Source organism: Petaurus breviceps, unplaced genomic scaffold (assembly GCF_028583685.1).
Source record: "Petaurus breviceps papuanus isolate PSGF00001 unplaced genomic scaffold, PetGlider_PUasm1.0 90903, whole genome shotgun sequence".
Taxonomy (NCBI): Eukaryota; Metazoa; Chordata; class Mammalia; order Diprotodontia; family Petauridae; genus Petaurus; species Petaurus breviceps.
Genome location: NW_027187376.1, coordinates 18,908,544 through 18,929,015, shown reverse-complemented (window position 1 = coordinate 18,929,015; position 20,472 = coordinate 18,908,544). Strand labels below are relative to the sequence as shown.

At 36.9% G+C, this 20,472-nt stretch overlaps 1 protein-coding gene across 2 annotated transcripts in view; it reads left to right on the top strand.

Moving 5' to 3' along the window:
* The window catches only part of BMPR2 (bone morphogenetic protein receptor type 2), a 99,987-nt gene that overhangs the window by 36,787 nt on the left and 42,728 nt on the right, over positions 1-20,472 (top strand). For both annotated transcript variants that reach the window (XM_069075351.1, XM_069075350.1), the window contains exons 3-4: positions 16,910-17,020; positions 19,951-20,042. In XM_069075351.1, coding sequence (XP_068931452.1) covers positions 16,910-17,020; positions 19,951-20,042 — 203 coding nt within the window. The remainder of the gene's footprint in view (positions 1-16,909; positions 17,021-19,950; positions 20,043-20,472) is intronic.

Here is a 20,472-nt window from a genome sequence, read left to right as displayed (position 1 = left end):
AGAGAAAGCTTTAAATGGTTCATTTTCCCTCCTGTTTTCCTGATTTAGTTACCCTAAAGAAATTATTTGAGTGTTCATTTTCTTTGTGTATCTAACTAGTGGAATTATAATGCAAGGAACATTATTAATTCAATTATTTGTCTTACTATTTAGTGCTTAGAGGCTATTGAGTGAAGAAGGGACAGATTGTACTTTGTACTTTTAGTGATTATTTTTAGTTTTGGTATACAGAATCATTGAATTTTTGAGCTATATAAGACCTATAGTGGTCATCTAGTCTAATTCTGTCATTTTACAAACTAGGAAACTGAGGTTGAGAGATAAATGTTTTACGCAAGGTCATATGGTTGAATGACTCATGATAGAATCAGGATTAGAACACAGAATTGAAAAGAACACTGAGCCAAAATTGTCGAATCTAAAAAATCCATGGATAAATCCATTTTGTGTCTCATTGTCTTCTTTGAATTTTGCAAAGGAATAGTGTAACATTCATAGTCATACTAGGATGCTTCCCAGTAACTACTGTTAGTATTGAGATAGTGTAAAATGTAAGCAGTCTCATCATAGCAATGAAAAACAAACCTTGAATTGTGGTCGTTACATTCTCTAGCATAGCACTTAAAATTAAGGCACAGCAGTTACACCTAACTAGTTTTTATACATAGTAACATTGAATGAAGATTATTTATAAAACAAAGTATTACATTTGCTCATGTAAATAGGCTTAATGAGTTTGTGTATTTTAAAGCCTTGTGAACTGTATAGGATTTTACTCCCTTGCTATAATTTACATTTAAACTAAAAGTATTTAGCTCATATGGTAGAAATAATTTTGTAAAAAAAATTAAGTCTTGTTGGGGCGACCAGGTGGCACAGTGAGTAAGAGCCCTGGCCCCGGAGTCGGGAGACCTGGGATTGGTTCCAGCCTCCAATACGCAGCACCCACACAGAAGTAATAACTGGCCGTGTAACCTTAAGCAAGTTACTTAACCCCAATTGCTTTTTAAAAAAAAAAAAGTAAGCCTTGTATGTAGTTTCCCCCTAAAAGTGTGATCTATTCAATCTTTCACTTACCCTATTTATTTATTTTTATATTAGTGTTATTTGTATTGAAAGGTCGTGCTATATGTATGCCACCATTTAGTTTTTATCTTTTGTCCTTCCTAAAAGAAGTCTGTTCCCAGGCAAAACATTTAAGTACAAGGTTTTTGATTGTTTGTTTGTTTTTGAAATTCATCTTAAATATAGGACACTAAGGTGACTCTGGTGGAACTGCTTTAAGGAAACTAAGACTTTTTTTTTTTAATGACTAGAATGTAAGCTTCATGGAAGCAATCATTATAATTTCTTATCTAAACCTTGGCATGGCCTTCCTTTCTCAGCACGTAACACAATGCCTGTATACACCAAGCACTTAATAACTGTTGGTTAAACAAAACACTGGATGCCTTTGGTAGGTTTAATTCTTCAAGCTATATAAAAGGTTTAAAATTACCTTAAGTCAAAAGACTTAGATCTGGAAATTGCTTTAGCGATCATTTTCGAGAAGATGAAATGAGCCCAGGGGAGGATAATGACTTTTCTAAACTCAACTTGTAGTAACAGAGCCAGTACTAGGATCTAGGTCTTCTTAGTTATATATAGTATCTTACATCCATCACATAATTTAAAACAATGGGATATATAGAGAGAAGAAAGGTCATCTATGAAGTGAAGAGGTTGGATTAAATGAGCACTAAGATCCATTCTTATCTCTAAAGATATTCATCCATTTATCTGACCCAGATCCCTCTTGCAGCCATTTTGCTTGCTCCTAGGTAATTAGCTGTCCTTTCTCAAAGAGTTCAGTATCTGAAAAACAGTCTTCCTTTACACCAAACCTGAGCATCATACTTGAGGATTTGAAGATACATGTTGAAATCTTTCCCCACCCTCAAAATATATGCTGATTGGGAGACCAGAAAAGATTATGGAGCAGCATAGCCCAGTTTTACCCTACAAATATTCCATAAAAGATTGAAAAAGAGCACCAAACTAAGCAGTTCACATAATTGGGATGCTCAAAGTAGAATTCTGTTCAAACAAAAAAGTGACTGGTGGAGTAAATATCACTTGAAAGTCACTTTCATCTGAAAGTGAATCATCATCTGAACCTCACTGTTCAAAGTAGGATAGAACAGACACCCAATTTGGTGTAGAAATACATTGAACTTAATGGAGAAAGAGGAATAGGGAGAGGGAGCCATTCAAAGCAGGAAATTGTGAAGAGCAATTTAAAAAGTAAAGAAAGAAAAGGTAAGAACCTGTGGTTGGTGTCTGTATGAGAGGAAGAAAAAAGGAACAAGGGAGGAGAAGAAGATTGCATCAAGCATAGAGCTCTTGGGCTGAACACACTCTTCTCCTACCACTCTCTTCATTGTAAAAAGAGGCAAGGGAGCAAAAGAGAGGAAATCATAGTGATGAGAAAGACAGTAGGATGGAGGGAAATAGACAGCTAATAATCATAACCGTAAATGTGTGTGAGATGAACTCATTTATAAAGCAAAAGAGGGTAGCAGAATGAATTAGAAATCAGAAGACAACAGCTTTCTGTTTACAAAAAAAAAAAACACACTTGATACCTAAAGACTACTACAGCTTTGAAATAAAGGACTGGATAATACCACTTCTAGGACTGTATCCCAAAGAGATCATAAAAATGAGGAAAGGACCCACATGTACTAAAATATTTATAGCACCTCCTTTTGTGGTGGTCAAGAACTAGAGATTGAGGGGATACCCTCAATTGGGGAATTGTTGAACAAGTTGTGGTATGTGAATATAATGTAATATTATTGTTCCATAAGAAATGATGTGCAGGGGGTGGCCAGGTAGCACAGCGAGTAAGAGCACCAGCTCCAGTGTTGGAATGACCTGGAAATCAAATCCTGGGCTCAGACACTTACCACCCACCCAGAAACACCTGGCCATGAAACCTTGAGCAAGTTACTTAACCCCAATTGCTTAGGGGCAGCCAGGTGGCTCAGCGAGTAAGAGCACCGGCTCCAGTGTCGGGATGACCTGGATCAAATCCGGGCTCAGATACTCAGCACCACACCCAGAAATAACTGGCCGTGTAACCTTGAGCAAGTTACTTAACCCCGATTGCTTTAAAAAAAAAAAAAAAAAGGAAATGATGCGCAGGTGGATTTCAGAAAAACCTGGAAAAACTTATATGAACTGATGCTGAGTGAAGTGAGCAGAACTAGGATAACAGTATGCATTATAACAGCCACAGTGTGCAATGACTGACTTTGATAGACTTAGCCTTTCTAAGCAATACAAGGTTCTAACATTTCCAAAGCACTTAAGATGAGAAATGACATCAGCATCCAGAGAAAGAGCTGTGGAGTCTGAATGCAGAGTGAAGCAAAGTGTTTTCTTTTTTTGGTTTTGTTTTTTTCTTTCTCATGGCTCTCCCCTTTGTTCTAATCCTTCTATACAACACAATTAATGTGAAAATATGTTTAATAGGAATGTTTATGTAGAACCTATATCATATTGCATGCTGTCTTGGGGAAGGAGAGGAGAGAAAGAAGGAGAAAACTTAAAACTTATGGAAGTGAATGTTGAAAATTAAAAATAAAGGAATGGAGCAAAATCTAGTATGCTTCTGCTGAACTAAATCTAGTATGCTTCTGCTGAACTAAAAAAATCAAGATTAGCAGTCATGATCTCAGCCAAGGCAACAGCAAAATTAAAATTTATTTAAAAAGATAAACAAGGAAACTACATTTTATTGAAAGGTACTATAGACAGGGCAGAGCCAAGATGTCAGCATGAAAACAGGACTTCTGCATGGCTCTGACTCCCACCACCTCCAATACATGCTAAAAAATGACTAAACAAATTTTAGAGCTATAGAACCCACAAAGTGACAGAGAGAAACAAATCTCCCACTGAAGGCAGCCCAGCAAACTGACAGGAAGGGTCTGTCACATGGAGCTGGGAGCCAAGTGTAGTCCCTCCAGAGCCACAGGGTTCTGAACCCGGGGTGGCCAGAGCAGACTTTAGGAGAGTAAATCACCAGCAGCTGTGGTGGTTTCCAGACTTCTCAACCCATAAACACCAAAAAGAAAGTAAAAGGTCAGTCGGGAACTCTGCTGGAATTGGATGGAGAAGAGCATGGTCTGACCCCTGCTCCCAGGCAAGAAGTGGCAGAGGTGTGGTGGCATGGCTGCTTCCAGAGTTCCTGGCCTACAGATCATAGGGGGACCAAGCAGCGGTAATCCCTCTTGCTTTATCGTGCTTGGATCTGGCTCGTGGTCTTGGGTTGTGGTCCTGGGGTGTGTAGCCAGTGTGCCAGAGCTTGTGGGGGCTGCAGGGAGGGTGTACTACTTTTTTTTTTTTAAGCAATCAGGGTTAAGTAACTTGCTCAAGGTTACACGGCCAGTTATTTCTGGGTGTGATGCTAAGTATCTGAGCCCAGATTTGATCCCCAGCTCATCCTGACACTGGAGCCGGTGCTCTTACTCGCTGAGCCACCTGGCTGCCCCTAAGCAATTGGGGTTAAGTAACTTGCTCAAGGTTACACGGCCAGGTGTTTCTGGGTGGGTGCTAAGTGTCTGAGCCCAGATTTGATCCCCAGGTCATCCTGACACTGGAGCCGGTGCTCTTACTTGCTGTGCTACCTGGCCACCCCAAGGGTGCACTTCTAATAGCTCTGGCAGCTGTGGAAACCCCAGCGATTTGGAACATAGCCCTTTGCAATCTGGAAGCAGAGTTCTACCATGACAAAAAGCTTAAAAGTCAAGTGATTGGCTGGCAATATAAGCAAGCAGAGAAAGCACAAACAGACCATAAAATCCTTTTATGGGGACATAAAGGATAAAAAGAATGGAATGGGAGGAAGACAATGAAGTCAGAATTCCTGCATCAGAAGTTTCTAAGAAAAATATGAACTAATTACAGGCCATGGAGGAGCTTAAGAAAGATTTTGAAATTAAAATAAGAGAAGTGGAGAAAAAATTGTGAAGAGAAATGAGAATGATAGAAGAAAATCATGAAAAGAAAGTCTGTTAAAGGAGACCCAAAAAAATACTAAATAAAATAACATCTTAAAAAATAGACTAACCCAAAGGGCAAAAGAGGCCCAAAAAGCCAGTGAGGAGAAGCACGCTTTAAAAAGCCAATTTGCCCAGATGGAAAAGGAATTTCACAAACTCACTAAAGAGAATAATTCCTTCAAAATTAGATTGGAGCAAATGGAAGCTAATGACTTTATGAGAAATCAGGATACTATAAAACAGATCCAAACAAATGAAAAAATAGAAGGCAATGTGAAATATCTTGTTGGAAAAACCACTGACCTGGAAAATTGATCCAGGAGAGACAAATTAAAAATTATTGGACTACCTGAAAGCCATGATCAAAAAAAGGTCCCCAGACACTATCTTTCAAGAAATTATCAAGCAAAATTGCCCTGATATTCTTGAACCAGAGGGCAAAAGAGAAACTGAAAGAATTTACCAATTGCCTCTTTAAAAACATCCCAAAAAGAAAACTCCTAGGAACATTATAGAAAAATTCCAGAGTTCCCAGGTCAAGGAGAAAATACTGCAAGCAGTCAGGAAGAAACAATTGGAGTATTGTGGAAACACAATCAGGATAGCACAAGACCTAGCAGCTTCTACATTAAGGGATTGAAGGGCTTAGAGTATAATATTCTGGAGGTCAAAAGAGCTAGGATTAAAACCAAGAATCACCTACCCAGCAAAACTGAGTATAATACTTCAGGGAAAAATATGGTCATTCAATGAAATAGAGGACTTTCAAGCATTCTTTATGAAAAAACCAGAGCTGAACAGAAAATTTGATTTTCAAATATAAGAAGCAAGAGAAGCATGAGAGGGTAAACGGGAAAAAGAAATCATAAGGATCTTATTAAAGTTGAACTATTTACATTCCTACATGGAAAAATGATCATTGTAAGTCATAAGACTTTTCTCAGTATGAGGATAGTTGAAGGGACATCTATGTGTATGTGTGTGTGTGCACATATCTATACATACACATATATGTATGTATAGGAGAGTGTATGTGTATATAACTATGCATGTGAGTGGATGCATATGTATGAACATGTGTGCATGGACAGAGGGCACAGGATGAGTTGAATATGAAGGGATGATATAAAAAAATAAAATGAAGAGGTGAGAGAGGAATATATTGGGAGAAGGAGAAAGGGAGAGATAAATTAGGGTAAATTATCTCATATAAAAGTTGCAAGAGAAAACTGTAACAATGGAGGGGAAGAGCAGGAAGGTGAAAGGGAATGGGCCAACCTTACTCTCATTGAATTTGGCTTAAGGAGGGAATAACATACACACTCAATTGGGTATCTCACCCTACAGGAAAATGGCGGGAAGGGGATAAGATGGGGATGATAGAAGGGAGGGCAGAATCGGGGAGAGGGTAGTTAGAAGTAAACTCTTTTGAAAAGGGACAAGGTCAAAGAAGAAAATTAGAATAAGTGGGGGACAGGATAGGATGGAGAAAATTATAGTCTTTCACAGTATAACTACTATGGAAATGTTTTGCATAACTTTACATGTACAACCTATATTGAATTGCTTATCTTCCCAGTGTGGGGTTTGTGAGGAGGGTAGAAGGGGAAAAAATCTGGAACTCCAAAAACAAATATTTTTTAAAAATTGCTTTTTAGGGGCAGCTAGGTGACGCAGTGAGTAGAGCACTGGCCCTGAAGTCAGGGGGACCTAGGTTCAAATCCGGCCTCAGACACTTAACACTTATTAGCTGTGTGACCTTGGGCAGGTCACAACCCCAATTGCCTTCCAAAAAGCAAAAAACAAACCCCCCCAAAATTGCTTTTTACATGCAACTGGGAAATAAGATATACAGGCACTGGGGTATAGAAATCCATCTTACTCTACTAGAAAGTTAGAGGGGGGATGAGGGAGGACATAAAAGAGAACAGATTGGGGGAAAGGGCATTCAGTAGGCTTGCTATTTTGGGGTGTGGGTAGGGTAAAGACGGGGAGAAAAAAATTGTAATTCAAAATCTTGTGGAAATGAATGTTGAAAACTAAAAATAAAGAAATTGAAAAAAATAAAGAAATGTATTATAGACAGTGAATTTATGTCGATACTACACATATGCACCAAACAGCTTAGCATCTAAATATTTAAAGGAGAGACAAAACAAGTTATAGGGGAAAACAGTCAAATTATAGTGGTGGGTTACTTCAGTGTGCCTCTTTCAAAACTAGATTGATTTAACAAAAATAAGAAGGATAAGTAAATGACTGAATAGAATTTTTAGAATAATAGTTCTCTGACAGTTATCAAATGGAAATAGAAAAGAGTGTGTGTGTATATATGTATTGTGTATATTTGTGTGTATACATACATATATACATACACACGTGCAATATGTATGGTACCCTTACCAAAATTGACTGTGTATTTGAGTATAAAAACCTCACAGATACTTGCAGAAAAGCAGAAATATCAGACATTCCCTTATTGACCATATGGAATAAAAATTACATTTGGTAAAGAACTGTGAAAGAAAGGATTAAAATTTAATTGAAGAATGAATAACTTAATCTAAAAGAATTGGTAAGTCAAAGAACAAATCATAGAAACAATAGATAATTTCTCTAAATAAAATCACAACAATGAGACAACATACAAAGATTTTGGGGATTCGGCCAAAGCAGTCCTTGGGGGAAAATTTTTATCTTTCTAAACAGTAAAAATCAAAACCAAATTAGCAGTATCATAAATGAAAGAGGAGAATTCACAGCAAATGAAGAAGAATTAGGGGAAATGTTTAGGTTTTTGCCCAACTATATGCCAGTACAAACAACAACACATATGAAATGATTTAATATTTACAAAAATAATGAAATATTTAGATTAATAGAACAAGAAATAGCACATTTAAATGACTTAATCTCAGAAAAAAAGAAATTAAATAAATCATAAATTTTCTTCCAAAGAAAAAAAGGACCAGGACCAGATTAATTTGCAAGCAAATTCTATTAGATGTTCAAAGAAAAATGTCAATATATCAAAAACTGTTTTCTAAAACAAGAAAAAGAGGAATTCCATCAAGTCTCTTTTCTAATAGAAATATTGTCTTGATAACTAAACCACAGAAAGTCAAACCAGAGATAGAAAACTATGGAGCAGGAGTTAACTGACCGGCCATTGACTATAGAGGATCCATGGGCAAACTGAATTTATTTTGTTTGACTATATATATATTTGTTAAAAAGATTTTGTTTCTTTTTTTCCTCAATTGGGAAGGAAAGGGAGGTGGGAAAAAATAGCTTTTAGTGAATTTTTAAAAATTTGTCATTTTGAACTTTTTATGGTTGTAAACTTTTTAAAAATTGATAGTTGTATTTTAATATTATTGGTTTACTTTGTAATCCTATTAATTTTATTTTATGCATTTAAAAATGTGATTCTGGGAAGGGACCTATATATAGTTTTCACCAAATTCCCAAAGGTTTCCATGTCACAAAAAAAGTTAAGAAACTCTTTCTTTAGAGATTTGAGCTTCATAAGTAGTGTTTTCCCTGTAATGCCTCTGAGAGATGTAGTTATTAATATGTTCAAATATGTATCAGCTAAGTTCATGTCATATAAAATGTGAATATTTAATTTTTAATGAAGATATAACAGTAGCCAGCATTTTTATATCGCATCAAAGTTTGCAAAGCATTGTACATGCATTATCTTGATTCTTACAACCAATCTGTGAGGTAGGTGCTGTTATTATCTCCATTTTACAGGTGTAACAACTGAGACTAGGAGTTAGCTGATTTGCCCATGGTCACAGACACAGAGTGTCTGAGGTGGGATTTGAACTCAGTTCTTTCTGAATAGAAGTCCATTGTTCTTAACCACCTACAAATAAATCCCCAGGGCCTGGGATACCTTTGTCTTCTGTTATGCTCAAGGCATGAAAACTCTGCAGCCACCTGGAGCTCCAAAGGTCTTCTGGCATCTCTACCCTTTCACCCCTTTCCAGAACATACACAGCTCTCTGATACCCTGGGACAATTCCACCTGAGAACAAACCCCTCTGGATAATGATAACCTACCTGAACTCATTCCTCAGTAATGAACAAACTTCTATATATTCATACCCAAACCTGACCCAGTGATTCTGAACTCCAGATTGCCCTTGGTAAAACTTGGTTATCCATCCTCCTGACTGCTGCTTTATTTCCATCACCCTCAACTTAACTCACCCAACCTCCCACTCTGAAGCTACTCAACCACTCATATGTACAAAAATATCGATATCATCTCTTTGTGGTGATAATGAATTGGAAACTAAGGGGAATGGCTGAACAAGTTATGGTAAATGAATATGATGGAATACTGTTGTTCTGTAAAAAATTGTGAAGGGGATGGTTTCAGAAAAACCTGGGCAGACTTATATGAACTAATGGAAAGTGAAGTGGACAGGAGAACAATATACATAGTAACAGAAGTATTGTAATAATGATCACTTGTGACTTTACAAGTCTGATCAATGTAATAATATTGAAATAAAATCCATGACGATTCCAAAGGACTCTTAATGAAAAATGCTATCCATCTCCAAATAGAGAGCTGATGGACTCTGAGTACAGATTGAAACATATTTTTTTTTGCTTCTTTTTTCCTTAACATATCTAAAGTGAAATGTGTTTTCCAGACTTCATATGTAAAATAGGTATAGTATTTCTTGCCTTTTCAATGGGTGAGGGAGGGGGGATAGCATTGGGATGGGATGAAATGAGGGGAAGTGAATTTGGAACTGAAAATTAAAATTACATTGAATTTTAAAAGCTACCAGCCCTGCTACTGAAATCTGTACTCCAGTGATAACAAACTGAATTTCATCTTAAACCTTCTTTTCCATTCTCACTTCCTTCATCTTCTAGCACTTACTGAGACCAGTCTTCTTGATAATACAACTTCTCCAGCTACCCTTTCACTTATACTTCGACCCCGGTCCCAAGTCTTCTCCCCACACACACACATTCATTGGCGTTGGTTGAGAAATTGGATTATTTCTTGTTTCCCCTTATTACTTTACAAGCTCTCCCTCTACCACCATCACTCAGCAATTTCCTCCTCCTTTCAGCTTCCTTTAATGCATTTTTCTCTCCTAGTCAAGTTTCTTCCTCAGTGAGTTCAGTGCCTGGCTAACATTTCTCTCCCCTTCAGCTCTTGCCTTCTTCCTAGGGGACTTCAGCATGAATATTGATATTCTCTCAAATACACTAATCTGCCAGTTTTTGAGTTTACATATTTCCCATGACCTGCTCTTCCACTCCACTATAACTATACACAGAAATAATAACAACAATAGGAATAGCTAATGTCTTTATAGTACTTACTTCGACCAGGCACTGTGCTCAATTTTTACAGCTATTACCTCATTTGATCCTCATCATAACCCTAGGAGGTAGGTGCTGTTAATATCTCCATTTTACAGATGAGGAAACTGAAACAAACAAAAGTTAAGTGACTTGCCCATACTCACACAGCTAGTAAGTGTTTGAGACGGAGTTTGAACTCAGGTCTTCCTGACTCTAGGTTGTTGTTATTTTCTTCTTGACTCTAGATTGTTATTGTTTAATCATTTTTCAGTTGTGTCCAACTCTTTGTGATACTATTTGGGGTTTTCTTGGCAAAGATACTGGAGTGTTTCGCCATTTCCTTCAGCTCATTTTACAGATCAGGAAGCTGAGGCAAACAGGGTTAAGTGACTTTCCCAGGGTCACATGGCTAGTAAGTGTCTAAGACTGGACAGACTCTAGGACCAGTATCACCTAGCTGTCTCTCAGTACTCTAGCTCTTGCTGTCCCCTGGTGTTCCATATCCATGTTCATGGATTCTGAAATTCCTTTATCATAATCTGTTGTATTCTACCTATCCCTCTGCCTTGCAAGTCCAAACCCTGTTCTTCATTCTTACCATGACCTCTAATCCCTCCAGTTCTTTCCCTGTCACTCATCCCTGCAGGGGTTACACTCTACCTACTTTGTCTTCTCTTAAGTCTCTTGCTCCTTTATTAGATGGAAGATTTTACCCTTCCAACCCCCCGGGCTTGTATTACTTCCACCATGTGCTACTGAACAAAACTGAAGAAAATCACAAAATCATGCTGAGTCAGCTATAAATTAATGTTACATACTCTAAGCAGGACCCTCACTGCAGCAAGACAATCTCTCTTAATCAGTTCACTTTGTCACTCACCACAGTGATTTTTCCGTACCTTGTATTTCCTTCTCACATCTCCTACAGCTCCCTCTCCCCACACCCTCTCAGGTGAGAACTTTGCTTCATATTTCTCTGAAAAAAATTAGACCATTCACAAATGTCTGCCCTCTTCTACCCTTTTCCTCAACTCATATTATTCCGATCCCTTATGCCACTATTTATTCTGCATCCGTTGCACATGAACAAGTAGTCTTAGTCTTTAGAGTCAGTTAGATATCAAAGTGGATTGAGTGCTGGGCCTGTAGTCAGCAAGACCTGAGTTCAAATGTGACCCCAGATACTTCCTAGATGTGTGACCCTAGACAAGTCACTTGACTTCACTTTGCCTCAGTTTCTTTGACTGCAAAATAGGGATACAATCTACCTCTCAGCCTTGTTGTAAGGATCAAATAAGATAATATTTGTAAAGCACTTAATACAGTGCCTGGCACATAGTAGGCGCTATAGAAATGTTAACTATCATTACTATTGTTGCTGTCAACAAAGAGCAAACTCTTCTCCATGCACAAATTCCATTGAATCTCCTTCAACATATTCCCCCTTCTATTGTCGCCATTCTCTCACTGATTTTTGATGCTCCCTGTCTATAATCTGCTTCCCTACTGTCCATTTCTCCTCTTCTCCTGACCCCCAGAAAAATGACTAAATCCATCAATCCCCACTACATATTATTCTAAATCTCTCTCCCCTTTCATGACTTTTTTTCAGTCCATTCTTTTTTTACCTCTCTACGAGCTTTGGCCCTGTTGAGAATCGTCTTCTTGATATTCTCTTATCTCTAGATTTTAGAAACACGGCTCTCCTTGTTCTCTGCCTACCTCTCTGACCACTTCTCCGTTTCCTTTGCTTGGTCCTCATCCAGATCACTCACTCTAACCCTAGGTAGCCCACAAGGTTCTGTCTATGCTAATGATTCTCAGATCTCCCTATCTTGCCCCAACCTTTCTGCTGACCTCCATTCTCACATCTCCAGTTGTTATTCAGACATATCAAATTGGATGTCCAGTAGGCATCTCAAACCTCAAATGTCCAAAACTTTACTTTTCCCACTAAACCCTTCTCCCTCCTTACTTTCCTTTCAGTATCTGCCAGTTGCGCAGGCTCACAAGGTAGGGGTCATCCTTCACTCTTCACTCATCACTCTCTCATCTCCCATATGTTGCCAAGGCCTGTTGACTTCACCTTCAAAACATCTCTCAAATATGCTCTTATGGATATTGCCTCCACTTCCATCATTACCTCATGCCTGGACTATGGAAAGAACCTACCGTCTGGTCTCCCTACTTCAACTGTTTCCTTATTCCAGCCAGACTTTCATTCAGCCATCAAAGTGATCTTCTTAAAGCATCCTCTCTCTCTCTCTCTCTCTCTCTCTCTCTCTCTCTCTCTCTCTCTCTCTCTCTCTCTCTCTCGCTCTCTCTCTCGCTCTCTTTCACACACACACACACACACACACACACACACACACACACCCCACTCAATAAATTCCAGTGGCTCCCTGCTGCCTCCATGATCAAATATACAATCCTCTGTTTGGTGTTAAAAGCCCTTCATAACCTAGCTCTCCTCCTACTTTTCCAATCTGCTTACACTTTAATTCCTATCACACACTCTTCAGTTCAATGACACTGACTTCCTTCCAGGTCCTCAAACAAGGGACACTCCATCTCTCATCTCTGAGCATTTTCCTATTTTTTTCCTGCTGTCCCTATTATACAGATTTGTTTGCTTATTCTCTCCCCCATGTTCCTTGAGGGCAGGACCTGTTTTTTGCTTCTGTTTGTATCTGGCACAATGCCTGGCAACATAGTAGATATTTAAATTTTTTGTGATTGATTTGTACATAGTTGTTTGCAAATTGTCTCCCTTATTGACTGAACTCCTTTAGATCAGGGACTGTTTTTTGCCATTCTTTGTATATCCCTGGTGTTTAGCACAGTGCCTGGCACATAGTAAGTAGGTGCTTAACAAATGCTAATTGACTGACTCACTGACTTAACCACTTTACCTTCTAACTACTTAACAATACTGCTATATTCCAACAGAAACCTAACTCTATAAAGGAAATAATCTAAATGAGAAAAGCAATCAACACTTAAAGCATAGGTCTTGATTGCTCAGTGTCCTAGGTTAGGAATAAAAAGTTTTAAGAAAACTTGTATAGAAACATTGCCTAGAAATTATTTTCATAGGAAGAAGCTAAACATAAAAATCTGAGAAGATATTCTATTTTTGGTCTGTGTATATAATGTATTCGGTTAGACTAGGAAGGCATATCAGTGGAGATACTTCTAATTCTGACTTTTTCAGAGGCCAAATCTCATTCATTTGGAAGTAGGAGTAATTATAATTATTTGATTTTTATGGAAGAAAAGAAACCATGTAAGAATAGTTCTCCTGGGTTGGACCCCATGGTTTGTCAATTTTGATATCTGGTTTTTGACAGTAACACCAAGGACTGTGTTTTTGGAAGGATATGGTTATTTTTCCTAAAGTTAGCCTCAAAATTTTTTCTTCCTTTGTGAATTTTCATGATGTCATTTCAAATCAAGGATTAGAGATAAAGATTACTTAGCATCATAAGATTTAAAGCTAGAATAGATCTCAGAGATAGTATTTCCAACTTTTAGGTACCAGATTGTACAAACTTAATCTTCTCACTCCAATTGGCCCATTTGTGGGGCTAGAGAATCCCCTTATTACATATAAGCCCTTTAATGAGTATCATCATCTACAGGAATTTGAATTGGTCATCAGTTGTCCTTGGTTAACCACTTTTCATATTCATGCCATTCCAAAATACAGTGGGATGGAGAAAAACATTTTAATAATTCTTTGGGGAGCAAGTTATGACAACTTTTTGAATAATATTTTATTTTTTCCTGACTATATATAAAAACTAACATTTATTTTGTAAAATTTTGAGTTCAAAATCCGCTCCCTTACCCTTCCCTGAGATGGTAAGCAATTTAATATAGGTTGTACATGTGCAGTCATGTAAAACACATTTCTGTGTTAGCTGTGTTGTTAAGAGAAAAAAACACATACACAATAGTGAAATAGAATGTTTCAATATGCATTCAGACTCCAGTTCTTTCTCTGGAGGTGGATAGTGTTTTTCATCATGAATCCTTTGGAATTGTCTTAGATCATTGTGTTGCTGATAATAGTTAAGTCAGTTGTAGCTGATCATAGCACAATGTTGCTGTTACTATATACAATATTCTTCTGGTTCTGCTTACTTCCTTTTGCATCAGTTTGTATAAGCCTTTCCAGGTTTTTCTGAAATCAGCCTACTCATTTCTTATAGCACAACAGTATCCCATTACAATCATATACCACAACTTGTTCAGCTAGACCTCAATTAATGGGTATCCCCTCAATTTACAGTTATTTGCACCACAAAACAAGCTGCTAAAATTATTTTTGTACACATAGGTTCTTTTCCCTTTTTTTTCCTAATCTCTTTGGGATATAGACCTAGTAGTGGTATTCCTGGATCAAAGGGTATGTACAATTCGATAGACCTTTGAGCATAGTTTCATATTGCTCTTCAGAAGGGTTAGATTGGTTCACAACTCCATCAACAATGCATTAACGTACCGGTTTTCCCAAATCCCCTCCAACATTTATCATTTTCCCTTTCTATGCTATTAGCCAGTTTGCTAGGTATGAGGTGGTATCTCAGAGTTGTTTTAATTTGAATTATCTTATAAGTAGTAATTTAGAGCATTTTTATATGACCATAGATAGCTTGATTTCTTCTTCTGAAAACTACCTATTCATATCTTTTGGTCATTTATCGATTGGGAAATGACTTCTATTCTTATAAACTTGACTCAGTTTGGGGTGGCTAGGTGGCACAGTGAGTAAAGCATCAGCCCCAGAGTCAGGAGGACCCAAGTTCGGTTCTGGCCTCAGACACTTAACACCCACACAAAAAAACTAGCCGTGTAAACTTGGGCAAGTTACTTAACCCCAATTGCCCTCCAAAAAGCAAAAAAAAATAAAATAAAAAATTAAATTTGACTCAGTTCTCTTCGTATTTGAGAAATGAGGCCTTTGTCAGAGACACTTGCTGTAAAAATTATTTCCTAGCTTTGTGTTCCTTCTAATCTTGGTTGCATTGGTTTAGTTTATACAAAACCTTTTTAATTTAATATAATCAAAATTGTCCATTTGACATCTTGTAATGCTCTTTGTCTCTTGTCTTGTTACAAATTCTTCCCTTCTCCATTGATCTTTCAGATAAACTATTCCTTGCTCTCTTAATTTGTTTATGGTATCACCCTTTTTATCTAAATTATGAACCCATTTTGACTTTGTTTTGGTAAATGGTGTGAGATCTGGTCTTTTCCTACTTTCTACCAGACTGCTTTGCAGTTTTCCCAGCAGTTTTTGTCAAATGGTGAGTTTTGTCCCAAAAGCTTGGGTGGTATACAATTTTTCAAAGGTAAAACATGAAAGTAATTATTGCTGCTGTCATGCAATGCATGGTATTGTGGCAAAAGAACACTGGGTTGAGATTCAGCAGACTAATTCTAATTGTGTCACTGCTAGTTGTGTAACCTTGGCCAATTCAATAATTCCAAGTCTTAATTTTGATATCTGTTTAATAAAGGAGTTAGATTAATGATTGCTTTGATTCCTTTTATCTCATTCTGTGATCCTTTGATTCTAAACACATTCAAAGCAGACACTTATGGAAGATTTACTCCCTGGGAGTATGATAGCCATTAAATGATCATATTATATGTGTATGACAGCCATTGATGCTTCTTCCAACATTAAATTGATTCATTTGAATTTCTTAGTCATTTCTGTAGTTCACACCTCACCAACTTCCTCTGAAATAATATTATTAGATGATAATTACATATGTATTTTTGATGTAATTTCTCATACTATACCTGATTTTTTATTATCTAGAACTATAACATCTGTCAATATTCCAATCCTTTACAAGATAATTTGTGCAAATATTTTAAAAATATCTCTTATCACTTATTTATTGGTTTTTCACTTATTTACTTTTGTCTATGTTTTTTAATGCCATATAAGGTCATGATTTTTTTAATAAGGTAACTTATTTTTCTCTTAATTATTTTTGTTCCTGTAGGTTCTAAATGTCATTTAAGAACAAGAATTTGATTTTTCACTTAATTTAAAAAAAAAATATATTTTAATATTCTGTAAGAACATATCTTTTAACGGACGGCCAGGTGGCACAGAGAGTAAGAGCACCGGCTCCAGTGTCGGGATGACCTGGGTATCAAATCTGGGCTCAGATACTCAGCACCACACCCAGAAATAACTGGCTGTGTAACCTTGAGCAAGTTACTTAACCCCGATTGCTTTAAAAAAAAAAAAAAAGAACATATCTTTTAAAGTGTGGTATATCGGGGTGTCTAGCTGGTGCAGTGAATAGAGCACTGGCCCTGGAGTCAAGAGGACCTGAGTTCAAATCCATCCTCAGACCCTTAACACTTACTAGCCATGTGACTTTGGGCAAGTCTCTTACCCCCAATTGCCCTCCAAAAAGCAAAAAAAAAAAAGTGTGTTGTTTGTTTTTTTTTAAACAGTTTTTACCAGTTTCTAATTTATTTTCTTTCAGGTCCTCCTCATTCATTTCACCAAGATGAGACAATAGTAATTGCCTTTGCATCAGTCTCTGTATTAGCTGTTTTGATAACTGCCCTGTTCTTTGGATATAGGATGCTGGCAGGTAAAATTTCAGTTATTTTTAATTAATCTTTTGTTCACAACCACTACCACTCAACAAATTTATTAAATTCCTAACATATGCAAGGCACTTTATTAGGAGGGAGGAACTTGTCAATAAAAATTGAACATGTCCTGGCCCTCATGGAGCTTACATTCTAAACATGTGTGTGCCTTGGAGTTAAGGGCGTGATGGGGAATGAGAACATGTACAGAGATAATGTGATACTAAGTAATTAGGAGGGAAGGAGAAGCACTGTCAACTTAAGGATGAGACAGACTTTTTGCTCAGATCCAAAACCACATCAGGAATTTACAGATCTCAGTCCAGGGCAGGCAGTAATCAAACTTTGCCCTGGATCAGACCACTTTGGGAGCACTGAAAGTTTGCAGATCCTTAGCCTAAGCTTTTCCTGAGAGCCTGGAACATGTAGCATTCAAGAAAGCAGCAGCAGGAGCAGCCCAAACATTCCCTAGAAATATGCAGAGCATGGCCCTGACATAATGTACAAGTCAGGAAGTAGGTCGGAAGAATGAGCAAACCCCCAAAAAAAGAAGAATCTTGCTGTTAAAAAAAAAAAACAAAACAAACCTATGATGGTGACAGGGATGCTTAAGATAAAAACCCATTAGAGAATGACTTTAAAATGTATACAAGCAAAGCCTCAAAATAAAACACAGCCTGGGCACAAATTTAATCAGAATTCCTGGAAGAGCTTAATAACACAAGAGTTTAAAATATATGTATATATAGGGCAGCTAGGTGGCACAGTGAATAGAGCACTGGCCCTGGAGTCAGGAGGACCTGAGTTCAAATCCGAACTCAGACACTTAACACTAGCTGTGTGACCTTGGGCAAATCACTTAACCCCAATTGCCCTGCCTTACCCCCCTCCAAACCCCCCCCAAAAAAAATTATGTGTCTCTGTTTCTATGAAAGCACTACAGGAAAAAAATGGAAAAGAAATGAGGTATAGAGGAAATAATTAGAAAGAGGACTAACAGTTGGCACAAGTATTATAAAACCTTACTGAAGAAAGAAACTCACTGAAAATTAGAATGGATCAGATAAGAACCAGTTATTTTATAAGACAACAAGAAATATGAAAGCAAATTCTAAAGATTGAAAAAATAGAAGATATAAATTATCTCAGCAAAACAACTGACCTGGAAAACAGATAGAGGGGGAGAAGTTAATAATCATCTGACTACCTGAAAATTATGACCAAAAAAATGAGCCTAGACATCACATTTCAAAAAAAGTTAAAAGAAAACCACCCAGCTCTCTTAGAACCAGGAGGCAAAGTAGAAATTGACTCCATCAGTCACCTCTTAAAACAAACCCCAAATGAAAACTCTTAAGATTGCAATAGTCAAAATCCAGAACTCCCATGTCAAAGAAAAATACTGCAAGCGATCACAAAACAAATTCAACTGCCAGACAGGATTTCATACAGTTTTGCAGCTTCACTTTAAAGGAGTGGAGAGTTTGGAATATGATATTACAGAAGGCAAAGGATTTAGACTTGTGTCCAGAAAAAAACACATTTAATCCTAGAAGATAAGAGGAATGGATCTTTAATGAAATAGAAGACTTCCAACAATTTCTTATGAAAGAGTTGCACTATGAAGTGCAAACATACAAGTCAAGAGAAACATAAAATGAACAAACAAAATGAAACATCAAATAATCATAAAGGCCTAAAAAGGTACACTGATCACATTGTCCTATGTAGAGATGATATGTGTCCCTTCAACTCTACTTTCATCAGGGATCGTAAAGGGATTCTAATTAGAAGCCCTGTAAGTGTAATGTCTTATCTTCTGTAATGCCTTGATGATCTTAAAAGCAGAATGGAAAAGGAGGGAAAGGGGAACATAATAGATATGGAAAGGGAGAGTGGAAGGTTAGGGAAAATTATTTCACATAATGAGAGTGTGCAAATAGATTTCCATAAAAAAAAGAAAGAAAGGATGAAAGGAGTGTCTGACTTTAGAACTTCACTCTAACCTAAACCAGCCAAGGATGGAAAGAATACAATTATGTTAACTAAATGTGATAGAATACTATTGTACTTTTTAAAAAAGGAATGAAGGGAATAGTTTTAGAGGAATCTGGGAACATTTTTATGAACTAATACAGAGTGAAGTGAACAGAACAAAGGAAACGGTATTGGAAAGACAACTCTGAAAGATTTAGGAACCCTGATCAGAGTAATGATCAACTTTGATTCCAGAAGATTAATGATGAAATATGCTACCCACATCCTTTTTAAAGTAAAAGACTCAAGGATACAAAATAAAACTTAAAAAAAAACAAATTCAATGTAAAATTTGCTATGTTTGTAACAGGCATTTTATTTTCCTTTTTTTTTTTAAATGGGAGAGAGATTTTGGTGATTTCAAAAAAACTAATTTAAAAGGAAATAATTTCTTGTTTTAAAAAGTCACTATATATTTCATAGATAGTGGGGTTTCAGGGCTTTGCTAATTTTGATTCTTTATGTGGACCCACTCAATTAAATTTGATAAGGATTTTTAAAGCAACTATTGCATACCAAGCACTGTAGTAGTTACTGGGATAAAAATGCCAAAGGGTCTCTGATTTCCTGGTGCTTATATTACTAAGAATTTAAGTTTATTTGGGTTTCATATTACAATCTTTGGGGAGAACCAGTTTACTGGAACTGAACTCACATAGGAGCTGCCCATTTCTGTCCTTTATTTACAAAATCTATTGATTTGGCAAGTAGTTTGTATATTAAGGAATTAGGAATTCCTTATATTAAACCTTTTGGGTTTTTTGCCCAACTATGTATTAGCTTTCATTTTTGCTTCTATAGCGTTTATTAAAGACATTCCTCCCTGCCCCCCCTTTAAAAATGACAGATTTATTGTTTTAGGCATTAATAGGACTCCTGCATTTGTTTATAGGGGATCGTAAGCAAGGTCTTCACAGTATGAACATGATGGAAGCAGCAGCCTCTGAGCCCTCTCTGGACCTAGATAATCTAAAACTTCTGGAGGTAAGAATGTTGTTATGGTCATTTTTTCACTCAACATTTTCTCTCTAAGAAAAAAAGACAGATCCTAATGTCCTCCTTCATTTATTGCATCTTTCATATAGGCATAAAGAAATCTCACCTTTTTGGAAAATGTTTTCTGATTGTGTCAACTCAGAATGGTCTCTTTATCTTATGAATTCTTATAGCAGTTATTGTTTATGCCATTTATTTTCAATTATTTATTATCTTTTTTTGATCATTTTTTCATCTGCACGTGATTTATCTATGCATGTATATTCTAATCGACTTGAAAGTAGAAGGAAAGGTGGGAGGAAGGGAGGGAGAGAGAGAATCACAAACACTATGTACTAGAGATGCACAAGCAAACATGATAGACCCTCCCTGCACTCTGATGGAGGAATAACAACACAGAAAAGGCATCAAGATGCGT